The 23,759-nt window shown below is 44.7% G+C and overlaps 1 protein-coding gene across 5 annotated transcripts in view; it reads right to left on the reverse strand.

The window, feature by feature from the left end:
• Positions 1 to 7,437: 7,437 nt before the first annotated feature.
• Positions 7,438 to 23,759, reverse strand: part of METTL25 (methyltransferase like 25) — a 90,973-nt gene continuing 74,651 nt past the window's right edge. For all 5 annotated transcript variants that reach the window (XM_068170533.1, XM_068170538.1, XM_068170530.1 and 2 more), the window contains 3 exons: positions 12,355 to 12,429; positions 11,402 to 11,473; positions 7,438 to 9,777 (listed from right to left, as the gene is read on the reverse strand). In XM_068170533.1, coding sequence (XP_068026634.1) covers positions 9,679 to 9,777; positions 11,402 to 11,473; positions 12,355 to 12,429 — 246 coding nt within the window. In that variant the 3' untranslated portion in view covers positions 7,438 to 9,678. The remainder of the gene's footprint in view (positions 9,778 to 11,401; positions 11,474 to 12,354; positions 12,430 to 23,759) is intronic.

Genomic DNA, 23,759 nt, shown 5'->3' on the forward strand with positions numbered 1-23,759 from the left:
TCGGTTCGGTTCGGTTCGGAGAGGAGAGGAGAGGAGAGGAGAGGAGAGAAGAGAAGAGAAGAGAAGAGAAGAGAAGAGAAGAGAAGAGAAGAGAAGAGAAGAGAAGAGAAGAGAAGAGAAGAGAAGAGAAGAGAGGTTGGAAGAGACCTTCAAGATCATCGCGTCCAACCTATCATCCAACACCACCTCATCAACTAAACCATGGCACCAAGCACCCTGTCAAGTCTCCTCCTGAACACCTCCAATGATGGTGACTCCACCACCTCCCCAGGCAGCCCATTCCAATGGGCAATCACTCTCTCTGTGTAGAACTTCTTCCTAACATCCAGCCTGAACCTCCCCTGGTGCAGCTTGAGACTGTGTCCTCTTGTTCTGGTGCTGGTTGCCTGGGAGAAGAGACCAACCTCCACCTGGCTACAACCTCCCTTCAGGTAGTTGTAGAGAGCAATAAGGTCACCCCTGAGCCTCCTCTTCTCCACGCTAAACAACCCCAGCTCCCTCAGTCTCTCCTCACAGGGCTGTGTTCCAAACCCCTCACCAACTTTGTTGCCCTTCTCTGGACTTGTTCCAGCAAGTCAACATCCTTCCTAAATTGAGGAGCCCAGAACCGGACACAGGACTCAAGGTGTGGCCTAACCAGTGCAGTGTACAGGGGCAGAAAACAAAAGGGAAGCACAGACCAAAGCAATGGATTATTCAACAGGCACAAAATAACTGGATTTTCCCAGGTGAGATTGTTGCCCTAAAAAATGCTTCACGTTTGCAGCCAGTTCCCAGATCATTGGGCAAGTTTGAAACCCAAATCACATGTTTACTGTTAACTTGCTGAAAGTTCATGCTTTCCTCTTGTCCTGGTTTGAGCCTCTGGCTAAGGACGGAATATATTCCAAAGGAGCAAATAAAAGCACTTGCACAGAATTGGAAGTTAAGCAGAAAGAACATTACCAAATGTAAAAGAAGTACAAATGGTATTAAAGCAAATGGATACAGACAACCAGAAGTGGCAATCACAGGGTGTTAAGGATTGGAAGGGGAACCCCAAAGATCATTGAGTCCAACTCCCCTGCCAGAGCAGGACCATAGAATCTAGCACAGGTCACACAGGAACACATCCAGACAGGTCTTTAAAGTCTCCAGATAAGGAGACACCACAACCTCTCAAGGGAGCCTGTTCCAGTGCTCTGTGACCCTCACAGTGAAGAAGTTGCGCCTCATGTTGAGGTGGAACCTCCTGTGCTGTAATTTATATCCATTTTCCCTTGTCCTATCACAGGGCACAACTGAGCAGAGCCTGTCCCCTCTCTCTTTACACCCAGCCCTCAGATATTTATAAACATTTATTAAATCCCCTCTCAGTCTTCTCTTCTCCAGACTGAACAGCCCCAGGTTTCTCAGCCTCTCCTCATAAGGCAGTGCTCCATTCCCTTCATCACCCTTGTAGCCTTCTGTTGGACTCTGTCAAGTAGATCCCTGTGCCTCCTCAACTGGGAAGCCCCAGACTGGACACAATATTCCAGGTCTCACTAGGGCAGAGTAGAGCGTGAGGAGAACCTCTCTTGATCTGCTGTGCACACTCACCTGAATGCACTCCAGGATCCCCTGGTCCTTCTTGGCCACAAGGGCACATTGCTGTCCCATGGATCACTTGTTATGCACCAGGACTCCCAGGTCCTTCTCTAAAAGATCACCTCCCAGCCTGTACTGGGGCAGTTTATTATTCCTTCCCAGATGCAGGACTCTGCACTTATCTTTGTGAACCTTATTAGGCTCCTCTTTGCCCAGCTCTACATGATGTAAGCTCTACAGATACTGTGCTTTCCTCCTCCAAGAACACACTTATGCAGTGCAATGTCCATTTCTTCTAAATTTCATTGACAGTTCAGAAACCATTTTATTATTTCCTTTCCATCCACATTTCTGAGGAAATGATGGCATGTAGTAGGATTCCACTTGGATAAAACAAAATTACTGTAACAAAGTAACAAACCTAGAAGTAGATCCCACTCATAGCAATAAGCTGAAGTAACAAAACTTACTATAGAATCATAGAATCATAAATTATTAGGGTTAGAGGGGACCTCAAGGATCTTCTAGTTCCAACCCCCCTGCCATGGGCAGGGACACCTCACACTAGATCATATTGCTCAGAGCCACATCCAGCCTGGCCTTAAAAACCTCCAGGGATGAGGCTTCTGCCACCTTCGTGGGCAACCTGCTCCAGTGTCTCACCACCCTCATGGTGAAGAATTTCTTCCTGACATCCAGTTTGAATCTACCCATTTCTATTTTTTTCCATTCCCCCTAGTCCTATCACTACCTGATACCCTAAAGAGTCCCTCCCCAGCATTCTTGTAGGCTCCCTTCAGATACTAGAAGGACACAAATAGATCTCCTCAGAGCCTTCTCTTTTCCAGAATGAATAGCCCCAATTCTCTCAGCCTGCTCTCATAGGAGAGGAGCTAAAGCCCTCTGATCATTCTTCTAGCCCTTCTCTGAACACATTCCAGCATGTCTAGATCCTTCCTGTAGTAGGGGCTCCAGAACTGGACACAGTACTCCAGGTAGGGTCTCACCAGAGTGGAGGAGAGGGGAAGAATCACCTCCTTTGACCAGCTGGCTATGCTTCTCTTCATGCAGCCCAAGCTCTGGTTGGCTTTCTGGGCTGCAAGTGCACACTGGTGGCTCATGTTGAGCTTCTCATCCACCAGCACCTCCAAGTCTTTTTCTTCTCCTTTGTATGAGAAAGGTCCACCTGTGTAGCAGAAACCACAGGACAAAATTCTGTAGACCTGTTAATGATTGCTAGTGCTGAAGTAACTAATAGGTTGTCAAGGTCCGGAGACATTAAGTGTCTCGGTCCGGAGACACAGTTCTTTTAAGTATTCCCGTGTTGTGAAATTAGAGGCACAAACGAGGCCAAAGTATCAACAGCTAGACTATTTATTACAGAAATAAAGTGGGCATAAGAAGGGGAGAGGGAGAAAAGAGAGAGGGAGAGAGAGAAGAGAGAGAGAAGAGGAAAGGAATTATATTACCACACCCCTCATCCCCCCCAAGACAGTTTGAGTCTGTGGAGGAAAGGTGCTGCAGGAGATGTTGGGTCTGTAGAGAAAGGGTGCTGAGGCTTTGGCTGGAGAACAGCTGTGATCCTCTGGGGAGATGTTGGGTTGATACAGGAACGGTGCTGAGGCTCCTCTGGGCAGCCTGGGTCTGTAGAGAAAGGGTGCTGAGGCTTTGGCTGGAGAAGAGCTGTGGTCCTCCAGGCAGCCTCTTTTCTCCGGAGCAGCATTGTCCCAGCTTCTCAGCGGCCTGGCCCGTCTCCTGTGTTTTCCTTCATCCCCGTTTTTCTCCCCGTTTTTCTCCTCTGTTTCTCTCTGTTTCTCTCTACAAACCAGTAGTTGCTCCAGTCTTTTATACAGTTTTTAGTCCTTAGGTATGTATTCAAATATTGTCCCTCAGGAATTCCAGGGGCAGGAAATAATCCTTAGGTTCTGTGTATTGCTGTGTGTTTGGGCAAGATTTTGGATGGAGGTGGGAGGGGGGATCTCAGTCTCCCCTGTGTCCATCCAGACAAGGCCCCCCACATTCCTTACACCTCAGGAAACAGGTGGTAAAACCCATTGTGTCACCCTGCCCAGGGTACTTGATGGGTGGAGATTATCTTGCCCTAAAGGTGTGATGGCTGGGTCCTTGGGTCCATTGTTGTAGTCCTGTGTTATCACGATGCAATCACAAGCTGATTTGCATCCAGGATTGGTAGACAGGATTCTTTTCACCTTCTTTCCAGTGGCTCTGCTATCAGTTTATCTTTGTTGACTCACACCAAGAGAGACAAACTTATTAGTCTCTCACATAGGCTGAACAGATTGAAGCAGCCTGTAGAATGGAGCTCAATAAGGGTATCTAGAGAAATCTTTGGATGTTGGACATACCTATTCTAATAGTTCAGTTGCCTTCTAACACCAGGCAGAGAGCGTCATTCTTTTGCAGATTTCATGAACAGCATCACTGGGCTGGTGAGACAAGAGTCTGTTCCTGTCTGGTTTGATGCAGACAGCCTCGAGGACACAGGTGTATGCTGCAAAGCTTGGTGTACAACAGCACATTCCAACCGTTAGAGGCGAACCTTCATGACGCTGGTGGCTTTCCTTGTATGTTTGAGCTTAATGATAACGTGCACTCGACTCTCTGTGAAGAAAATGCCTCAGAGCTCTTGAATTAAAAAGACTCCTGAAGAGAAGATATTGTGAATATTATTTTTTAATAACCTATGCCTCTTGGGCTGTCTGGTGCTTATTAATCTGTCTGCTCATCAGGAATTAATTTCAAGGTTTTAAGGGAGAAAGCAACAAGAAGTACAACTGCAGTGCAACTTCTCTGAGGCATCCTAAATCTCAGAAGGATTTTACCCCGTTTCTCAGAGTACTCTGAAATACAACATTGACAAAGATAACAACCAGGGATAAGCAAATTCAAAGAAACCAACTTACTCAGCAGTTGCCTGGAGGTACAGAATAAAGAGCCACTAGACTGAGTCGGTTACTTCAGACAGTGAGAGAACTGCAGCTGGATCCCAGGCAATAAGGCCATATTCAGGCAGGAAACATGGGAATTCTGGAAACTGCAAAATTTGAATGGATACCAGAAGCCAAATAAGCTGAAGTTACCATTCGTAGGGTTGGGTGGACAATTCATATTCCTGGGTGACTATAGCTCAGTTTAGATTTGATTGTGGACACTGAAACGCTTCATGGCTCATAGCGTAGGATGGATTCCTCTCGGAGCTCCAGGCCACACCTTGAGTCCTGTGTCCAGTTCTGGGCCCCTCAGTTTAGGAAGGATGTTGACTTGCTGGAGCGTGTCCAGAGAAGGGCAATGAAGTTGGTGAGGGGCTTGGAAGACAAGCCCTATGAGGAGAGGCTGAGGGAGCTGGGGTTGCTTAGCCTGGAGAGGAGGAGACTCAGGGGTGACCTCATTGCTGTCTACAACTACCTGAAGGGGGGTTGTAGACAGGCAGAAGTTGGTCTCTTCTCCCAGGCAGCCAGTACCAGAACAAGAGGACACAGTCTCAGGCAGTCCATTCCAATGGGCAATCACTCTCTCTGTATAGAACTTCTTCCTAATATCCAACCTAAATCTCCCCTGGTGCAGACTGAGACTGTGTGCTCTTGTTCTGGTACAGGCTGCCTGGGAGAAGAGACCAGCACCACATCAAAACCACCTCTGAACACATCCAGGCTTGGGGACTCAATCACCTCCCTGGGCAGCACATTCCAATGCCTGACCATGCTTTCTTTGAAAAATGTTTCCTAATGTCCAGTCTAAACCTGCCCAGTCGTAGCTTCAGGCCATTCCTTCTTGTCCTATCACTAATTACCTGTGTGAAGAGACCAGCAGCAGCCTCTCCACAATGTCCTTTCAGGTAGCTGTAGAGAGCGATGATGTCTCCCCTCAGCCTCCTCTTTTCCAAACTAAACAGCCTCAGCTCCCTCAGTCACTCTTCATCAGATTTATTCTCCAGGCCCTTCCCCAGCTTTGTTGCCCTTCTCTGCACTGGGTCCAGCACCACCACACCTCTCTTGTATTGAGGTGCCCAAACTGGACACACTACTCAAGGTGTGGCCTCCCCAGAGCTGAGTACAAGGTGGGGGCAATCCCCTCCCTACTCCTACTTTTGTTCCTCCACCCAAGACCAGGGTCCAGCCCTAAGGGAAATAAACAAGCCACTCCAAATCTGCAACACAATGCATAGCTGTGCCACCTACAGAGTCAGGCAAAGACCCCAGGACAAGCAGGTATATTCACTGTTCCTTAGGGAGCGTATCAAGACAGATAGCTCTCTGTCACACTGAAAGAAAATGGAGATTATCTGATATCAAAAAGGCTTCATCATTTTTTAGGATACGGCTTACATCATGGAAGAACTTCTGGCAATAACCACAAAGAAAAATCATTTTACTCATCCTAATTACTGTCAGGGATTTTTCCATTACATAAACAACAACTCACAGGTATTCAGGCATCCACAGCTTCAAAACAGCTTTGAGAGCAGACAGGAACTGACTTTGCTGAAGGAAAACTTGTCACAGAAACCTCTTGACAGTTATTATTCTAAGAAGCTAAGAAGCACATTGCCTCTGTCTTTGCCTGCAGAGACTACAAAGTGCATGAAAAGTACTGAAAGAGCCTGAAAAGTTGCTGGGGGGCATGCAAATTTATCCAGACCGTTTTGAATCAGTGGAAGAGAACTTGGGCTAATCCTGGAGATGTGCTCATTACTCTAAACTGTTGCAAACGTCTTCTTAAGACAGTGATAAAAACTGGGAATTTAGACAGCATTACACTGTGATAGGACAAGAGGGAATGGACTGGAGTTTGAGGAGGGCAGATTTAGATTAGATATTTGAAAGACATTCTTTAAGGTAGGGGTGGTGAGACACTGGAACAGGCTGCCCAGGGAGGTCATGGATGCCTCTTCCCTAAAGGTGTTCAAGGCCAGGCTGGATGAGGCCTTGAGAAACCTGGGCTGGTGGAAGGTGTCCCTGCCCATGGCAGGAGGGTCAGGACTCGATGATCTTTAAGGTCCCTTCCAATCCAAACCATCCTATGAACCTATGATTTGCACACATTAAAACATCACACAAAACAGCTCTGGCCAGCCTGATCTAGTGTAGGGTGTCCCTGCCCATGGCAGGGGGGTTGGAACTAGATGATCCTTGTGGTCCCTTCCAACCCTGAATGAAATTATGAAACTATGAAAACTAGCAATGTCCTATACACCAATTGTAATTTGAACTGTGCTCAATGTGAGTCACCTGAGGCCTGCTGAAATGAATACTTTGAGGCCTCAACAAGATGTTTTTAAGCACTTGCTCCCAGTGTAAAACTCTGCTTCCTTTCTTTGGACATCAGATATGCCTGGATTTTCACTTTTTGTCCTTTTTTGGGGGATGGGGTGGGGTGTGTTTGCTGTTTGGTGTTTTCTTTTCATTTGGTCTGAAAAAGCACAAGAATCAGTTCATAACACTACAAAGGCAATTTCATTCCCAAGTCAATTTTTCCAACAGCATGGGCTGCCCAGAGAGAATACATAGAATACATAGAATAAACCAGGTTGGAAGAGACCTTCAAGATCATCATGTCCAACCCACCAACCAATCCAACCCACCTAAACAACTAACCCATAGCACCAAGCACCCCATCAAGTCTCCTTCTGAACACCTCCAATGATGGAGACTCCACCACCTCCCCAAGCAGCCCATTCCAATGGGCAATCTCTCTCTCTGTATAGAACTTCTTCCCAACATCCAAGCTAAACCTCTTCTCCAGGCTAAGCAACCCCAGCTCCCTCAGTGTCTCCTCATAGGGCTTGTGTTCCAAGCCCCTCACCAACTTTGTTGCCCTTCTCTGGACTCGTTCCAGCAAGTCAACCTCCTTCCTAAACTGAGGGCCCCAGAACTGGACACAGTACTTGAGGTGCAGCCTAACCAGTGCACCAGAGGTTGTGGAGTCTCCTCTGGAGACTGTTTCCACCCTCCAAAGGCTTGCGTTTGGCAGCTAGTAGTGTCCAGGAGCTTCCTCTTCATCCATGCAGGCCTCCTGGCATTCTTGCCAACCTTCCTCTTTTTTGAGATGCACTGCTTCTGGGCTTGGAGGAGGTCATCCTTCAGTATTATCCAGCTTTCTTGGGTCCCTCTTGTCTCCAGGGCTTTACCCCTTGGTACCCTATTAAGAAGGTCCTTGAGGAGTTTAAAGTCTGCTCTCCTGAAGTCCAGACTTGCAATGCACTCCCCTTGTTGTCCTAAGGATCATCAATTAAACCATTTCATGGTCTTTGCAGTCAAGATTACCCATGAGATCAGCTCCTCCTCATTGGTGAGAACAAGGTCCAGCACAGCTTGTTGGCTCCTCTGCCAGTTGGAGGAGGAAATTATTATCAATGTATCCCAGGAATCTTCTGCACCTCTGGTGCCTTGCTGTGTTGATCTTCCATCAGATATCTGTGTGGCTGAAGTCCCCCATGAGGATCTGGGCTTGTGAATCTGTTCTTATCTGTCTACAGAGGGCCTCATCCACTTGTCTTCCTGATCAGATGGTCTGTAGCAGACTCCCCGCTATGACATCACCTCCCCCTGCTTTCCCTTTAATCCTGACCCAAGCTCTCAGACAGTTTTTCATCCTTCCCCAGATGGACTTCTATGGACTCAATCTGGTCATTGATACAGTGGGCAACATTCCCTCCTCTTCTCTCCTGCCTGTCTCTCCTGAAGAGCTTGTATCCATTCATTCCCACCAGGAACTTAGAAGAGAAACCTTCATCTTTTTTATTTGATGGAAAATCTGCAAGTTTAATTAGGCAACCCACCAAGACAAAGGCACCAATGAATAAATGTCCCATCCAGGAGTGCAGTACAGCCAAGGAGAAACTGCCTAGCAAGTTTCCATTCACTTGGGTATCACATTATTTGTGCCTTACACACTTGGGCCAGACAACAACTTTCTGATTACAATCCAGAGTGAACCCTAGCTGGGCATCTGATTCTTCAGCACTGGGAAATCTCTCCCTGGACTGAACAGTTATGGTTTTTTTTCTTTCAGAGCAACTGTCAACCAGGAAGATACCTGAAGGAAGAAGAGGTTAATACAAAACTGCTTTTTGAAGGTAACTACTACCTAAGCTCTTCCGGGTTGCTCTCACTTCCAGAGGAGGGCCACGAGGATGATCAGAGGGCTGGAGCACCTCTCCTATGAGGACAGACTGAAGGAGTTGGGGCTGTTCAGTCTGCAGAAGAGAAGGCTCCAAGGTGACCTCATTGTGGCCTTCCAGTATCTGAAGGGGGCCTAGAGGAAGGCTGGGGAAGGACTGCTCAGGATCTCAGGTAGTGATAGGACTAGGGGGAATGGAATGAAGCTGGAGGTGGGGAGATGCAGGCTGGAGGTGAGGAGGAAGTTCTTCAGCATGAGAGTGGTGAAGCCCTGGAATGGGTTGTCCAGGGAGGTGGTCGAGGCCCCATGCCTGGAGGCGTTTAAGACCAGGCTGGATGAGGCTCTGGCCAGGCTGATCTAGTGTGGGGTGTCCCTGCCCATGGCAGGGGGGTTGGAACTAGATGATCCTTGTGGTCCCTTCCAACCCCGACTGATACTATGATAAACAAGCTGGTCCTAATGACCTGGAGAACAGGGAAGTACAAAGATCCTATTTAGTCTGTGAACCTCCTGTTCACAGTGCAGGTTATTTTTCTGTTTAAACCAGCACCATCTGAGTGCAAGAAGAAAAAGCTGAGGCTAGCCTGAGACTGCTGGTGCCAGCCACTGGCAAAAATTGAGAAGGTATCATCTTGTGAATGAGAAATACTGAGAGAAGAGGTATTGATACAGAGCATAACACCTTAAAAAGAAGAAACATTAAAAATGAATTCAAAATAATGATCACACAATGCAGGTTGTAACTCTTGTAATGACTCCAGATGTTCAACATGGTTTAATAACTGACATAAGGAAGTATTTATGAAGGAGATATTTATTCCTCACGAGTCTAAGGGTCAATGCACTTTTCACTTTTGCAGCTGACAAGCAGTGTCCTTGAAAGGATCAATTTAAAACAAAAATCACAGGATAGAAGTGAGGAAAGAGCAGTATCAGCTCAGGGCTTTCAGCCTCTCTGCAGTTTGCTTCTCCTTAAAACTGCGAGCGTTCCTTCAGAGCAATAACTGCGTAGCATCTGGGGGACTTCACCGGATCAAATAACTTCACAAGTCCAGACCAGGCAAGGCTGTCCTGTAAAATGATGTAGGGTTGAAGCACATAAAAATTCATTTGAGTGAAAAGCTAAGATATGGTAATTGGCCCATGTTTTGAAACACAAAACTGAACAACACCAAAACCCCCAGCAACAAAAAAGTCCTTAATGCAAAGCAGGGAAACACATTTACCTAAGAAGAAAATCACAGGAAGTTTGTTGTGGGAAAAAAAGGACACCCAAACCAGGATGTATTTTAAACTCATTACATTATTTCTGGCACTGTTAAATGATTACCACCCCCTTCATCAATACAGCTTGTTGCTTTTGGTTGCACCAGAGCAAAGAAATTTAGGATCAGGTCCCACTCGTTTTATGCAGCACATTCTACTACTGAAGCTAATCAACTGACTTCAAATGAACCAGGCCAGCTGGATCTGGTCTTCACGTTGCATATGGCTTCTATAACTTCTAGGGTTTTTTTCTCCCCTTCCTTAAATCCATTTTGTTGAATGAACCAGCACAAGATTAAATCAATGCACATATTACATTGAGGGAAGGTAAATTAGGGCTAAATGCAGCAAGTCTGATCTCCTGGGTTAGCAGCCCTGCAGATCTCTAAGTGATTTATAACTTGTTGGCATTTGGGAAAGTACAGCCTTATTTAAATAGTATTAAATACACCATCAGTTAACCATTTCAAATTGCCCTTCTGTAACAATACCAGGGAGAACAAAAGCATACAGGCACTACAGCTCAGTTGTTCCAAGAACAAAGTGAAGTTTTACCTGTGGTAAAATGAAGCTGCTAAAATGAAAGGTTTATGGTGGAAACCCCAGAGCTATTGACACAAATGAGTTTAATCTTTATTTCAGCCTTTTTATTTTGACTTTGGCCCAGAGCAGAATCAGGAAGATGCTACCATTTCCTCCTGGCAAATGTTTGTTTAGCCAAAAAAAGTCTTTAAGGGTGCTTAGAAAGTGTGACTGCTGCTTGTGAGTTAAACAGGCCAAGCTGAAAATGAGTGTGAGAAGAAAGGCTGCAGCATAAATCATTATGGAGTAAATGTGGAAGCAGTCGCTTATTACATCCCAGGTCTGTACTTGTGAAACACATCCATACTGCATGCCAGTCAAATACACCCCAGCTGACCCATACAGCTGGAAAAAAGTGCACCCTCTCTCATCATTGATCTTAATTAAGAAACAGTAAAAGGAAACCATAAACATTTTGGACCTAATTAAAAAAAATCCTTGGATTACATGTTCCAACACCTATTGTTTGGAAGCATCTAACTGGTAGAGCACAATGTTTGTTCAGCCTGTCTAAGGCTGTTTTTAATGGTTAAATATAACAATCTGTGGGATAACATGAGAGCTGCTGCATATTTAATTATTTTTTACTGCCTATTGACTGGCAATTACCATACAATTAAAAGGACATAAACTTTACTGTTGCTGCTTTGCTGGAAATCAGAACATCTGCCTGGCATATGTTTATGCTAAATGGAATGAATGTTTACTCTTTTGCAGATACGATGAGAATAATAACTCTGCAGCAGAGACTCCTGGTCTGCACAGTAATAAATGGGCTGAAATAGTCTCATTTCACTGCTGCAGCCTTTAGGTATCATAAAAATACAAGGCACAAAAAAAAAATTACCTGCTCCTTGAGGTAGCAAAGACGATCCAGAAGTATCAAAACTTCTATGCAGGGAGCCAGAACAACCTTCAGCTGAAAGGAAGATCAGATGCTACCACAAACTTGGGACAGACAGACAACACACTCCCAAATGGTTACACTTCCACTGAAAACCCCAGGAAGGCTCTGGCCAGGCTGATCTAGTGTGGGGTGTCCCTGCACATTGCAGGGGGGTTGGAACTGGATGATCCTTGTGGTCCCTTCCAACTCTGACTGATACTGTGATACTATTAGAATAAACTACTGTTTATTAGAATAACCTTTATTAGAATAAACCAAACCAGGTTGGAAGAGACCTTCAAGATCATCGTGTCCAACCCATCAACCAATCCAACCCACCCAAACAGCACCCACTCTATGATACTATGAGGGTCAATCATTTTCCAGAGGTCCTGTTGGACAAACATTACCTTGCCCATTTTCCCTCTGGGATGGCCATCTTCAAAACAGATTATCTTTGAGATCAGAAAAAACCCCAAACCACATGGCATGCCATCAAGAGAGGAAATGATGTTATTTACTTGGTTTCAAGGCACTGTCCAACAAGACAATGACACTATGGGAAGCAGGGCAACTTTAAAAAGGGAAATAATGAATTTCAATGAAAAAGAGTTTCTATTAAATAACTGCATGGAGACCAGCCTAGGTTTAAAAGGAGACTGATATTTCATTTTGCAGCAGAATAGTCCCTCTTGAAAAAGAATCTTCCATGTGTTCACTTTATTATTTTACTGACACCTAATATAGTTTTGGAATAGGATATGCTCCAAAGCTTGGGAAGGGGGAGCTGCTTTGTCTTGGAGATTGCACACCATGGAGTAAGACAGTCCACCTCCATGTAAAAACTTAACAGGGCTTTGTTCTAGGCCAGCACCTACATACAAGGCAAAAGTATTAATCTGAACAAGTTTTACCATATTAAAGGCTTCGAGCTCGATCATTCTGTGCTTGTATTTTTCATAGTAATCCATTATACAGCTGTCTGAAAGCTGCAAGACATTAAAGAGAGAGAGAGAGAGAAGGTATCACAGCTATTCTAGCCACTTTTTGAAGACAACTTTAAAATGAAATATTTATTTGCCTAATTGGAAGTCACCCTACACAACAGAAATCCACACTTTGCTTTTGAAATTAGTTACTTTCTTTGGGTTTTTAATGATTTATCCAATAGCTGTTTCTCAGTTCTCCTTTACAGTAACTGCTCTTCAGACAGCATTTTGCACCGACATGAAATACTGGGATGCATTCATTATTCAGAAAGCTTCAGCCATTCTTAAATGAGTACTGCACAGTAAAGTGGAGATAATGTTCTCATTTCCTTTTCCATGTGTATTACCCCCTCCTCACCCCTGTCTCCAGGAGATCAACCTAAATAATTGAGGAGTGGCTTCTGGTGTGAGAGTAACATGCTTCAGTCAGGACTTCTGGATGGGAATTCACATGACTCAATCATACAGTCATAGAATGGTTTGGGTTGGAAGGGACCTTCAAAGGTCATCTAGTCCAACCCCCATGCAGTAAGCAGGGATATTATCAACATCAGGTTGTTCAGAGCCTTGACAAGCCTCACCTTGAATATCTTGAATAGTGATAGAACTAGGGGGAATGGAATGAAGCTGGAGGTGGGGAGATTCAGGCTAGATGTGAGGAGGAGGTTCTTCACCATGAGAGTGGTGAGACCCTGGAATGTGTTGTCTAGGGAGGTGGTCGAGGCCCTGTCCCTGGAGGTGTTTAAGCCCAGGCTGGATGAGGCTCTGGCCAGGCTGATCTAGTGTGGGGTGTCCCTGCCCATGGCAGGGGGGTTGGAACTAGATGATCCTTGTGGTCCCTTCCAACCCTGAATGAAACTATGAAACTATCTCCAGGGAAGGGGCCTCAACCTGTTTCAGAGCCTCATCACCCTTACTGTAAAGAACTAGTTCCAACCTAAATCTGCTCTTCTCTCATTTTAAACCATTGTTCCTCATGCTGTTGCTGCAGGCCTTTGTGAAAGGTCCCTCCCCAGCCTACTTGTAGGCCCCCTTCAGGTACTGGAAGGCTGCTATTAGGTGTCCCTGAAGCCTTCCCTTCTCCAGGCTGAACAACCCCAGCTCCCACAGCCTGCCCTCGTAGCAGAGGTGTCCCAGCCCCTTGATCATTTTCCTGGGCCTCCTCTGGACCTGCTCCAGCATGTCCACATCCTTTCTGTGTTGAGGGCTCCAGAGCTGGAAGTGACCTCAGAATTATTACTCATTGTCACTGAGAAGTTCTCAAAGATGGTATGTCAGCCAGCTAGCATATGCATGTCTTTTATTACAGAGAGTGAGCTAAAATCCAACACACTGGAAAAAAAAGGTGAAAAATTTCAGAACATGGGGAGATAAGCAGATGAGTAATAGTCAACATGAATTTTTCAAGAGCATATCACAGGTCAGTCTGCTTTGCTTGTAAGGAGGGTGAAAGAATCCATAACAGTGGAAAACAACTGGTTGTCATATATTTGGATTTCAGCAAGATTTTTGGACACACCATTTCATATAATAATTTCTCAAGGAAATTCAGGAAACAAGGTTTAGATCAAAGTACTGTAAAGTGAAAACTGTTCCAATGACCATAACCAGAGTAGCTATTACTGACTCTTTAAACAACAACAACAAAAAGATCTGCTAACTGGTGGTCCCTTACAAAATGCAGTGTTTATTAAGAACCCAGACAATAGCACAGAAACCACATTAACCAAGCCTACAAAATGTGCAACAGGAAAGCATTGCCAGGACTTCAAATAATTTTCATAGACTGGAGGATGGCTCAGAAAAGAGGTTTGAAATGCTGTACAGAGAAGCAGAAGGGGCTGCACTCGGGAGAGGGAACACCAACTGACAGCCTGGGAGATGCAGCAGATCACAAGCTGAGAGAGAGTCACAATTTGTGCTACTGCAAAAAAAAAAGGCAAGCGCCGCTCTGTGACATGCATGGGAGAGCAGCCTGCAAAGCAGAGGAAGCAATCCTTCAACTCTGCTTGGCAACAGCAAAGCTCGAGCGGGAATACCGTATCCATCATGGGGCATCAGGTTTCAAAGAGAGAAATGAACTGTCTGAAAAAAGCCCTGAGAGAAAAGGGAGATCAGAGCTCTAGAAAACATGACCTGTGAAGAAAGATTGAGGGAGCTGGACCTGATCAGGCCAAATTGGTGAAAATCGAAGGTAGGCACAGTCACGGTTTTTAGAAGCCTATCATCAAGAAGCAGAGAGAACAGTTTGTTCACCTTGCCTGCAATGGATAGAAGAATTAATGGGCTTGCATTGCAGGGGGAAAAAAAATCAGCCCAAAACTTGAAGAAACTTTCTCTGAAGAGAATAGAGCAGAATAACAGATTTAACCAGGCTGGGAAAAACCTCTGAGATCACCAAGTCAAACCTATCACCCAACACTAATCAACTAAACAATGCAACCAAGTGCCACGTCCAGTCCCCTCTTGAACACCTCCAATGATGGTGACTCCACCACCTCCCCAGGCAGCACATTTCAATGGCCAGTCTCTCTTTCTGTGAAGAACTTCTTCCCAACATCCAGCCTAAACCTCCCCTGGTGCAGCTTGAGACTGTGTCCTCTTGTTCTGGTGCTGGGAAGAGAGACCAACCCCCACCTGTCTACAACCTCCCTGCAGGTAGTTGTAGAGAGCAATAAGGTCTCCCCTGAGCCTCCTCTTCTCCAGGCTAAGCAACCCCAGCTCCCTCAGCCTCTCCTCACAGGGCTGTGCTCCAAACCCCTCCACAGCTTTGTTGCCCTTCTCTGGACACGTTCCAGCAAGTCAACATCTTTCCTAAACTGAGGGGCCCAGAACTGGACACAGGACTCAAGGTGTGGCCTAACCAGTGCAGAGTACAGGGGCAGAATGACCTCCCTGCTCCTGCTGGCCACACTGTTCCTGATACAGGGCAGGATGCCATTGGCCTTCTTGGCCACCTGGGCACACTGCAGGCTCATGTTCAGCCTACCATCGACCAGTACCCCCAGGTCCCTTTCTGCCAGGCTGCTCTCCAGCCACTCTCTCCCCAGCCTGTAGCACTGCATGGGGTTGTTGTGTCTGTTTCAGGTTAATTAAAGAAAAGGGAGGCTGTGAGCTGCCATCACAAGAAGCTTTAAGGAGGTTTGGGGGAAGTGTTTATAAACAATGACACAAAATTCTAACTCTAACTTAAAACAAGGGGATTGGGTTAGAAAAACCTTTGTAGTCTTTCAGGCATATTTGTGTTTTTAATGTAGAAAGTGCCTTTTTCCCACCTACAGAGGCAAGGTTGAGTAGCTAATCTGGCAGTCCCAGTGTGGACTAATAGAACTAGTCATGGGGTCTGTGTTGATAGGTTGGACTAGATGATCCTCGAGGTCCTTTCCAACCTAAGTTATACTGTGTGATACTGTGTTCTTGGTCTTGTTGCTGTTTGGTTTTCAGTAAAGCTGTGCAAATATCTGAGGGGTTTGTTTTTCTTGTATTCCTAACCTTCTCCTCCAAAGAGTCAAACCAAGTGAAATATATCAGTCATGAGATAAACAAAATAGCTTATTTGAGCTCTGAGAGAGTCCTCTCCTGTACATGTAAATCAACAAAGATAAAACCACCTTTGCTCCCCAGACAGTAGCTGCCTGGGGAGGGGTGTGGTGGGAGACCCTTGGGATGCAACAAAGATAGGATCATCTCTACCCATCAAGACTGCAGCTACCCTGGAAGGGGGGCATGGTGAAAAGACTATGTATGTAACACACCACCTCCTGGCCTGATAAGCACAGGGATGTGTATTGGGGTGTGGACAGGTAGAAAGCAAAGAGGAGGTGGAGGGCCACCCCAGTGCAGATCCCTGCAAGCACACAGAACTCCCTGGAGGGAACACCTGGAAGACAATGGGACTAGGGTGCAGGGAACTGGGGTGAAAAGGACTTGAATAAAAGCCCTGAGCTATACCAGCTTATGGGGGGGAACATCACCATGGCTCAGCCTGGAAGCAGCAGTACAGGAAGTCCCACCACCACCACCAAAGTACACTCTGGAGGCTGCACAGAGGGAGGGAAAACCATTACAGAGCTCTTTCCATCACTCCTCCTCTAGCTGAGGACAGCACAAGCCAAAACACAAACCCTGGGACATTTCTCTTTACTTTCCCTCCTCCAGCTGAAGACAGAAAAGCCTCTGTGGGGATGATAAAATAATTCCTTTCCTGCTCTTTTCCCTCTGTTTCTCCCTTTTCCATCTCCCTCTCTCTCCCTTTTCTCTCCCTTTTCTCTCTTTCTCTGTTCTGTTCACTTTACCCTTTAATAAATACCTTCCCTCCTGACACTTGGCCTTGTTTGTGCCTTAATTTCACACAGGGGGATGATATAAAAAAGATCAAGTCTGTCTCCTCCTCCAGTCTGAGACAAGCTTTTCCCGTCAAGACTTTCATTTCAACTGAGAATTACAAGGGCTTTAGTGCAGTGGATTTTTGCAATGACAGGCTATTTAGAATTAAAACACAGAGACCAGTATTTGTAAACCCATGACCATTAAAATCTTTTTGCTTTTGCTTCCTTTGTGGTCTCAACTTTTCCAAATGAAACATTCAAAGCAAGAGAAAACAAGTTGTGAAACGTTTGGCAAACAAAAAGCTGGGGCAAAAATGCCTCAAGGGGGTTGTCGTACTTGAGTACCGATCCCAAACACTTTGTCACTCCTTACTTACTACACATTCCTACTGAATGCATCCTGCTGCCATGGATAGATGAGGTCCTGTCCCAAAGCTTGACCCATTTAAAAGTTTGATGAGTTAATCGATCCAACACAACAGCCCAGCTGGACAAGAACGTGTCCACACAAAGCAGATCAAAAGTGGCTTGAAAAGGGTAACTGGCAGCTAGCTATGTGGTCAGTTTATTGGAAGACCAAAACCTAGGTAACATTGGCTTTGCCTGAAATTGTGACAGCTTGCCACCTGGATTCATAGTTTCATAGTTTCATTCAGGGTTGGAAGGGACCACAAGGATCATCTAGTTCCAACCCCCCTGCCATGGGCAGGGACACCCCACACTAGATCAGCCTGGCCAGAGCCTCATCCAGCCTGGGCTTAAACACCCCCAGGGACGGGGCCTCAACCACCTCCCTGGACAACTCATTCCAGGGTTTCACCACTCTCATGGGGAAGAACTTCCTCCTCACATCTAGCCTGAATCTCCCCACCTCCAGCTTCATTCCATTCCCCCTAGTCCTATCACTACCTGATATCCTGAGAAGTCCCTCCCCAGCCTTCCTTTAGGCCCCCTTCAGATACTGGAAGGCCACAATTAGGTCACCTCAGAGCCTTCTCTTCTGCAGACTGAACAGCCCCAACTCCTTCAGTCTGTCCTCATAGGAGAGGTGCTCCAGCCCTCTGATCATCCTTGTGGCCCTTCTCTGGACACCTTCCAGCACCTCCACATCCCTCTTGTAATAGGGGCTCCAGAACTGGAGGCAGTACTCCAGGGGGGGTCTCACCAGGGCTGAGTAGAGGGGGAGGATCACCTCCCTCGACCTGCTAGCCACACTTCTGATGCAGCCCAGGATTCAGTTCTTAGAAGGTACCCAACATAACCTTCAGCTATCCTTCCATGGTGTAGCAGGAGTAAATTTGTACTTTCAGGAACAGAATTGTACTTACACATGCAAGGCAAGCTCTGTTTAGCCTCTGGAGTTGCCCATGCAGCTTCTAAGTGTGCAAAATACCACACTCAACATTTCTCCAGACAGTATTTTGCCAGAGTTGTGTCTTTCCATGGACTAAGGGTGTTCTGACTGACTGAAAGTCACACTGCACACACCCTACAGAGGAGAGACAGAACCTAGGGATGTTCTACAGTCTGTTTAAGCAGATGTAATTCCTTTGCTGCCTCAAAGGCACTGCCTTCTCCTGCCTTGGTTGCACATTTGTGTTTCTTATCTGTTTTTCTGTACCAGCATTATCATGCATGACTACAAGAGAGCAGTGAGGCAACCCTTTTAGCAGAGCAGTGTCTTGGATCAGTTCAAAACACTTAGGAGACCATACTGTGCAACTGGTTACAAGTTTCCCATGACTAAGGTAGTTGCAAATAATGTAATGGAACAGAGTGCAAAATTACATAACACAGATCATGAAATTACTAAGACACCTAAGTTTATTTAGACTTCAATTTAATACACATTTTGAATGAATGCAACCAATATTAATTATATCACAGAATACAGAATTAACCAGGTTGGAAAAGACTTTCGAGATCAAGTCCAACCTATCACCCAGCACCATCTAATCAACTAAACCATGGCACCAAGTGCCTTATCCAGTCTTGTTTAAAACAATTCCAGGAATGGTGGCTCCACCACCTCCCTGGGCAGCACATTCTAATGGCCAATCTCTCTTTCTGCGAAGAATTTCTTCCTAACATCCAGCCTGAACTTCCCCTGGTGAAGCTTGAGACTGTGTCCTCTTCTTCTGTCCCTGGTTGCCTGGGAGAAGAGGCCAACCCCCACCGGGCTACAACCTCCCTTCAGGTAGCTGCAGGCAGCAATAAGGTCTCCCCTGAGCTGCCTCTTCTCCAGGCTAAATAAATCCATCTCCCTCAGGTGCTCCTCGAAAAGCACATACCTCAGACTGGGAAACTGTCAGTAGTGGAACTGTGTAATACAGTAAACATGAACCAACCTGAAGGTATACAACTATACTGGGAACTATAAAGTAGAAATGTCATGGAAATTTGGAGAGAGGGGGACTTTTAACCTGAGATTCCTTCTAATCTTAATGTCTACCCTGCACTAAATTCAGCGCTGACTTCTTTAAATCACACAGAATCACAGAATGCTTGAGTTTGGAAGGGAACCTCCAGAGATCATGGAATACAACACCCCCTGCTAAAAGCAAGATCAACTAGGGTAGTCCACACAGGAATGCATCCAGGTGGGTTTTGAAAGTCTCCAGAGAAGGAGCCTCCACAACCCCCTGGGCAGCCTGGTCCAATGCTCTGTCACTCTCACTGTACAGAAGTTTCTCCTCACATTGAGGTGAAATCTACTATGTTCAAGTTTGTATTCACTGGTCCTTGTTTTATTACTGTGCACCACAGAAAAGGGCTTGGTCCCCTCCATTTGACACCCACCCCTAAGATATTTATAGACATTGATGAGATCTCCTCTCAGTCTTCTCTTCTCAAGACTAGATAGCCCCAGGTCTCTCAGTCTCTCTTCATAGGTGTGATGCTGAAAACCCCTACTCATCCTTGTGGCTCTCTGTCAGGCTCTCTCTAGCAGATCCCTGTCTCTCTTGAATTGGGGAAAATGACAGTGACTACTTCAGACTGGTTGGTCTTTGCTAAGATTCTTTCTAATGTTGATGGGTTTTGTTGTGTACAGCCATTGGGCAAACATGAACCCAAAGCCAAAACAATACTCTTAGCTTATCCATGGATACTAACACAGCAACTGATTGAGTCCACACTGTCAGAGATGAAGGCAGAAAATACATTTGCAAACTTCGTGCATTTTATAGCTGCTTAAGAGCTGACTTTCTCAACTGCTTTCTTGGACAGAAGGAAGTCCAGCTCACAGATTTCCTGGGTGGGTCTTGGCAGGGGCTTTGGACTCCATGATCACTGGAGGTCCCATCCAACCCCTAACATTCTGTGATTCTGTGGTTAGTTAGGGAAATGCTGAATGAAGGCTCATGTAATGCTTGCAGTGCATCCTGAAAGATGTACACATTCAGGTTGGTTCAAGTCTTACAGTACCACACAATCCCACTACTGCCAAATTCCCAATCTGAGGCATGTGCTTTTTGAGCACTTTTAAAATCAACAGCAGAATTAAGCCACACTCTAAGATTCCTCCTCTTACTTCCCTTACACCTTAAGTCCCATGTCCAGTCCTGGGCCCCTCAGTTTAGGACAGATGTTGACCTGCTGGAAGGTGTCCAGAGAAGGGCAACAAAGCTGGGGAGGGATGTGGAGCACAGCCCTATGAGGAGAGGCTGAGGGAGCTGGGGTTGCTTAGCCTGGAGAAGAGAAGGCTCAGGGGAGACCTTATTGCTGTCTACAACTACCTGAAGGGAGGTTGTAGACAGGTGGGGGCTGGTCTCTCTTCCCAGGCAACCAGCACCAGAACAAGAGGACACAGTCTCAAGATGCACCAGGGGGGGTTTAAGCTGGATGTTGGGAAGAAATTCTCCATAGAGAGAGTGATTTGCCATTGGAATGGGCTGCCTGGGGAGGTGGTGGAGTTGCCATCATTGGAGGTGTTTAGGAGGAGACTTGATGGGGTGCTTGGTGCCATGGGTTAGTTGATTAGGTGGTGTTGGATGATGGGTTGGACTTGATGATATCGAAGGTCTCTTCCAACCTGGTCTGGTCTATTCCATTCCATTCCATTCCATTCCATTCCATTCCATTCCATTCCATTCCATTCCATTCCATTCCATTCCATTCCATTCCATTCTTTCTACTCTACTCTATTCTATTTCTATTCTATTTCTATTCTATTTCTATTCTACTATATTCTGTTCTATTCTATTCTACTTTGCAAACTGCAATTTATCATGTTCTACTAGTCATTGCTGGGGAGATACTACAAGCCAAGGGACACTCTATGTTAAGCTAAAAGATAGACATCTCCATTTACCCAATGTCCTCTTCTCTGACATATTGAAGTAAGCAGTTATAAAAGAATTGTGTTGTATGAAACACTGACCAAACCTGCATGGCTGCATTTTCACTTATTCAGCACACTGATTCACCTTATATCAGTATTCAGATTTCAAGTCAAGTGTAGAAGCAGGATGTACTACATGATCTACAGATGCTCAGACAGATCCAGCACAGATCCCATAGGACACACAGAGCAATCTTATTGCATTACCAGTTACAAGATCTTTTTCCTCTTTCAGTATCGCCCCAGGATGATTTCACTGCGTTTGAGAGGTTTACAGCGGTGAGGGTTGCAACATATTAAGTTAAAGTGGGCATTTTATTAACTTTAGAACAGAGCACAGGGCAATAATGTTTTTTAAAAGTCAGTGACAAATTACAAAGAAGGGGGAAGGTGCTCAGAAATGTTTTGCCATAGTAGAAGAGCAGGCCACCCTTTTCATACTAGCAACAGTGTTGTCTACATGAATAATAATTTCACTTCCAAGTAGGTAGGTTTTTTTTTCAATGCAATTTGGCTGACAGAAAGGTAAAAAAATAAAATAAATTAAACCCACACTCAAAATAAAATAAATTCAGAAGAAAAGAGAAGAAAAGAAAAGAGAAGAAAAGAAAAGAAAAGAAGAGAAAAGAAGATGAAAATAAAATAAAATAAAAGACAAGAAAAGAAAAGAAAAAAAAGAAAAGAAAAGAAAAGAAAAGAAAAGAAAAGAAAAGAAAAGAAAAGAAAAGAAAAGAAAAGAAAAGAAAAGAAAAGAAAAGAAAAGAAAAGAAAAGAAAAGAAAAGAAAAGAAAAGAGAGAAAAGAAGAGAAAGAAAAGAAAAGAAAAGAGAAGAAAAGATAAAAGAAGAGAAAAGAAGAGAAAAGAAAAGAGAAGAAAAGAAAAGAAAAGAAAAGAGAGAAAAGAAGAGAAAGAAAAGAAAAGAGAAGAAAAGATAAAAGAAGAGAAAAGAAAAGAGAAGAAAATAAAAGAGAAGAAAAGAAAAAAGAAGAAGAGAAAAAAGAAGAGAAAAGAAAAGCAAAGCAAAGAAGATAAAAGAAGAGAAAAGAAGAGAAAAGAAGAGAAAAGAAAAGAAGAGAAAAGAAAAGGGAAGAAAAGAAAAGGGAAGAAAAGAAAAGGGAAGAAAAGAAAAGGGAAGAAAAGAAAAGAAAAGGGAAGAAAAGAAAAGGGAAGAAAAGAAAAGGGAAGAAAAGAAAAGGGAAGAAAAGAAAAGGGAAGAAAAGAAAAGGGAAGAAAAGAAAAGGGAAGAAAAGAAAAGGGAAGAAAAGAAAAGGGAAGAAAAGGGAAGAAAAGGGAAGAAAAGAAAAGAAAAGAAAAGAAAAGAAAAGAAAAGAAAAGAAAAGAAAAGAAAAGAAAAGAAAAGAAAAGAAAAGAAAAGAAAAGAAAAGAAAAGAAAAGAAAAGAAAAGAAAAGAAAAGAAAAGAAAAGAAGAAGAAAAGAAGAAAAGAAAAGAAAAGAAAAGAAAAGAAAAGAAAAGAAAAGAAAAGAAAAGAAAAGAAAAGAAAAGAAAAGAAAAGAAAAGAAAAGAAAAGAAAAGAAAAGAAAAGAAAAGAAAAGAAAAGAAAAGAAAAGAAAAGAAAAGAAAAGAAAAGAAAAGAAAAGAAAAGAAAAGAAGAGAAAGGAAAATACCGTCACAGAATCATGGAATCAATAAGGTTGGCAAAGACCTCAAAGATCATCAAGTCCAACCTGTCACCCAACACCTCATGGCTACTAAACCATGGCACCAAGTGCCACGTCCAATACCATTTTGAACACCTCCAGGGACGGTGACTCCGTGATAATATTTAACTACCCAGAAAGTAGTTCCTTTCAATGCAATTTAGCTGACAGAAATGAACAACAAACCTACTCAAAACAAAATAAATAATAAAAAAAGAAATAAAATAAAATAATAAAATAAATTAAACCACCGATTTAGCAAGTAAAAGAAATGCATGCAAGAGGGATGTGGAGGTGCTGGAGCGTGTCCAGAGAAGGGCCACGAGGATGAGCAGAGGGCTGGAGCACCTCTCCTATGAGGACAGACTGAAGGAGTTGGGGCTGTTCTGTCTGGAGAAGAGAAGGCTCTGAGGTGACCTAATTGTGGCCTTCCAGTATCTGAAGGGGGCTACAGGAAGGCTGGGGAAGGACTTCTCAGGATCTCAGGCAGTGATAGGACTAGGGGGAATGGAATGAAGCTGGAGGTGGGGAGATTCAGGCTAGATGTGAGGAGGAGGTTCTTCACCATGAGAGTGGTGAAGCCCTGGAATGGGTTGTCCAGGGAAGTGGTTGAGGCCCTGTCCCTGGGGGTGTTTAAGCCCAGGCTGGATGAGGCTCTGTCCAGGCTGATCTAGTGTGGGGTGTCCCTGCCCATGGCAGGGGGGTTGGAACTAGATGATCCTTGTGGTCCCTTCCAACCCTGAATGAAACTATGAAACTATGATAAAGAACTCATATTGGTGCCGAATTTACACTTAGCAATTCTTCACTCCGCTAATCCTGTGGGAAAGGTTTAGATATTTGCATGCTCCTTTGGTCAAAATCCTGTAAGGTCAGTAAAGCAGAAATTCATAAGAAAAACTACTTCTGCTTGCAGAATTTTAAATGCATCATCTGTATTAAAGGTGGAAGAAGTAAAGAGCAATCTGTTACTTCAGAATGTTCTCACATGGCCATGGAAA

The sequence above is a fragment of the Melanerpes formicivorus genome, unplaced genomic scaffold (genome assembly GCF_026170545.1).
Source record: "Melanerpes formicivorus ecotype bairdi unplaced genomic scaffold, bMelFor1.0.p_v2 SCAF_3, whole genome shotgun sequence".
In the NCBI taxonomy this organism is placed as follows: Eukaryota; Metazoa; Chordata; class Aves; order Piciformes; family Picidae; genus Melanerpes; species Melanerpes formicivorus.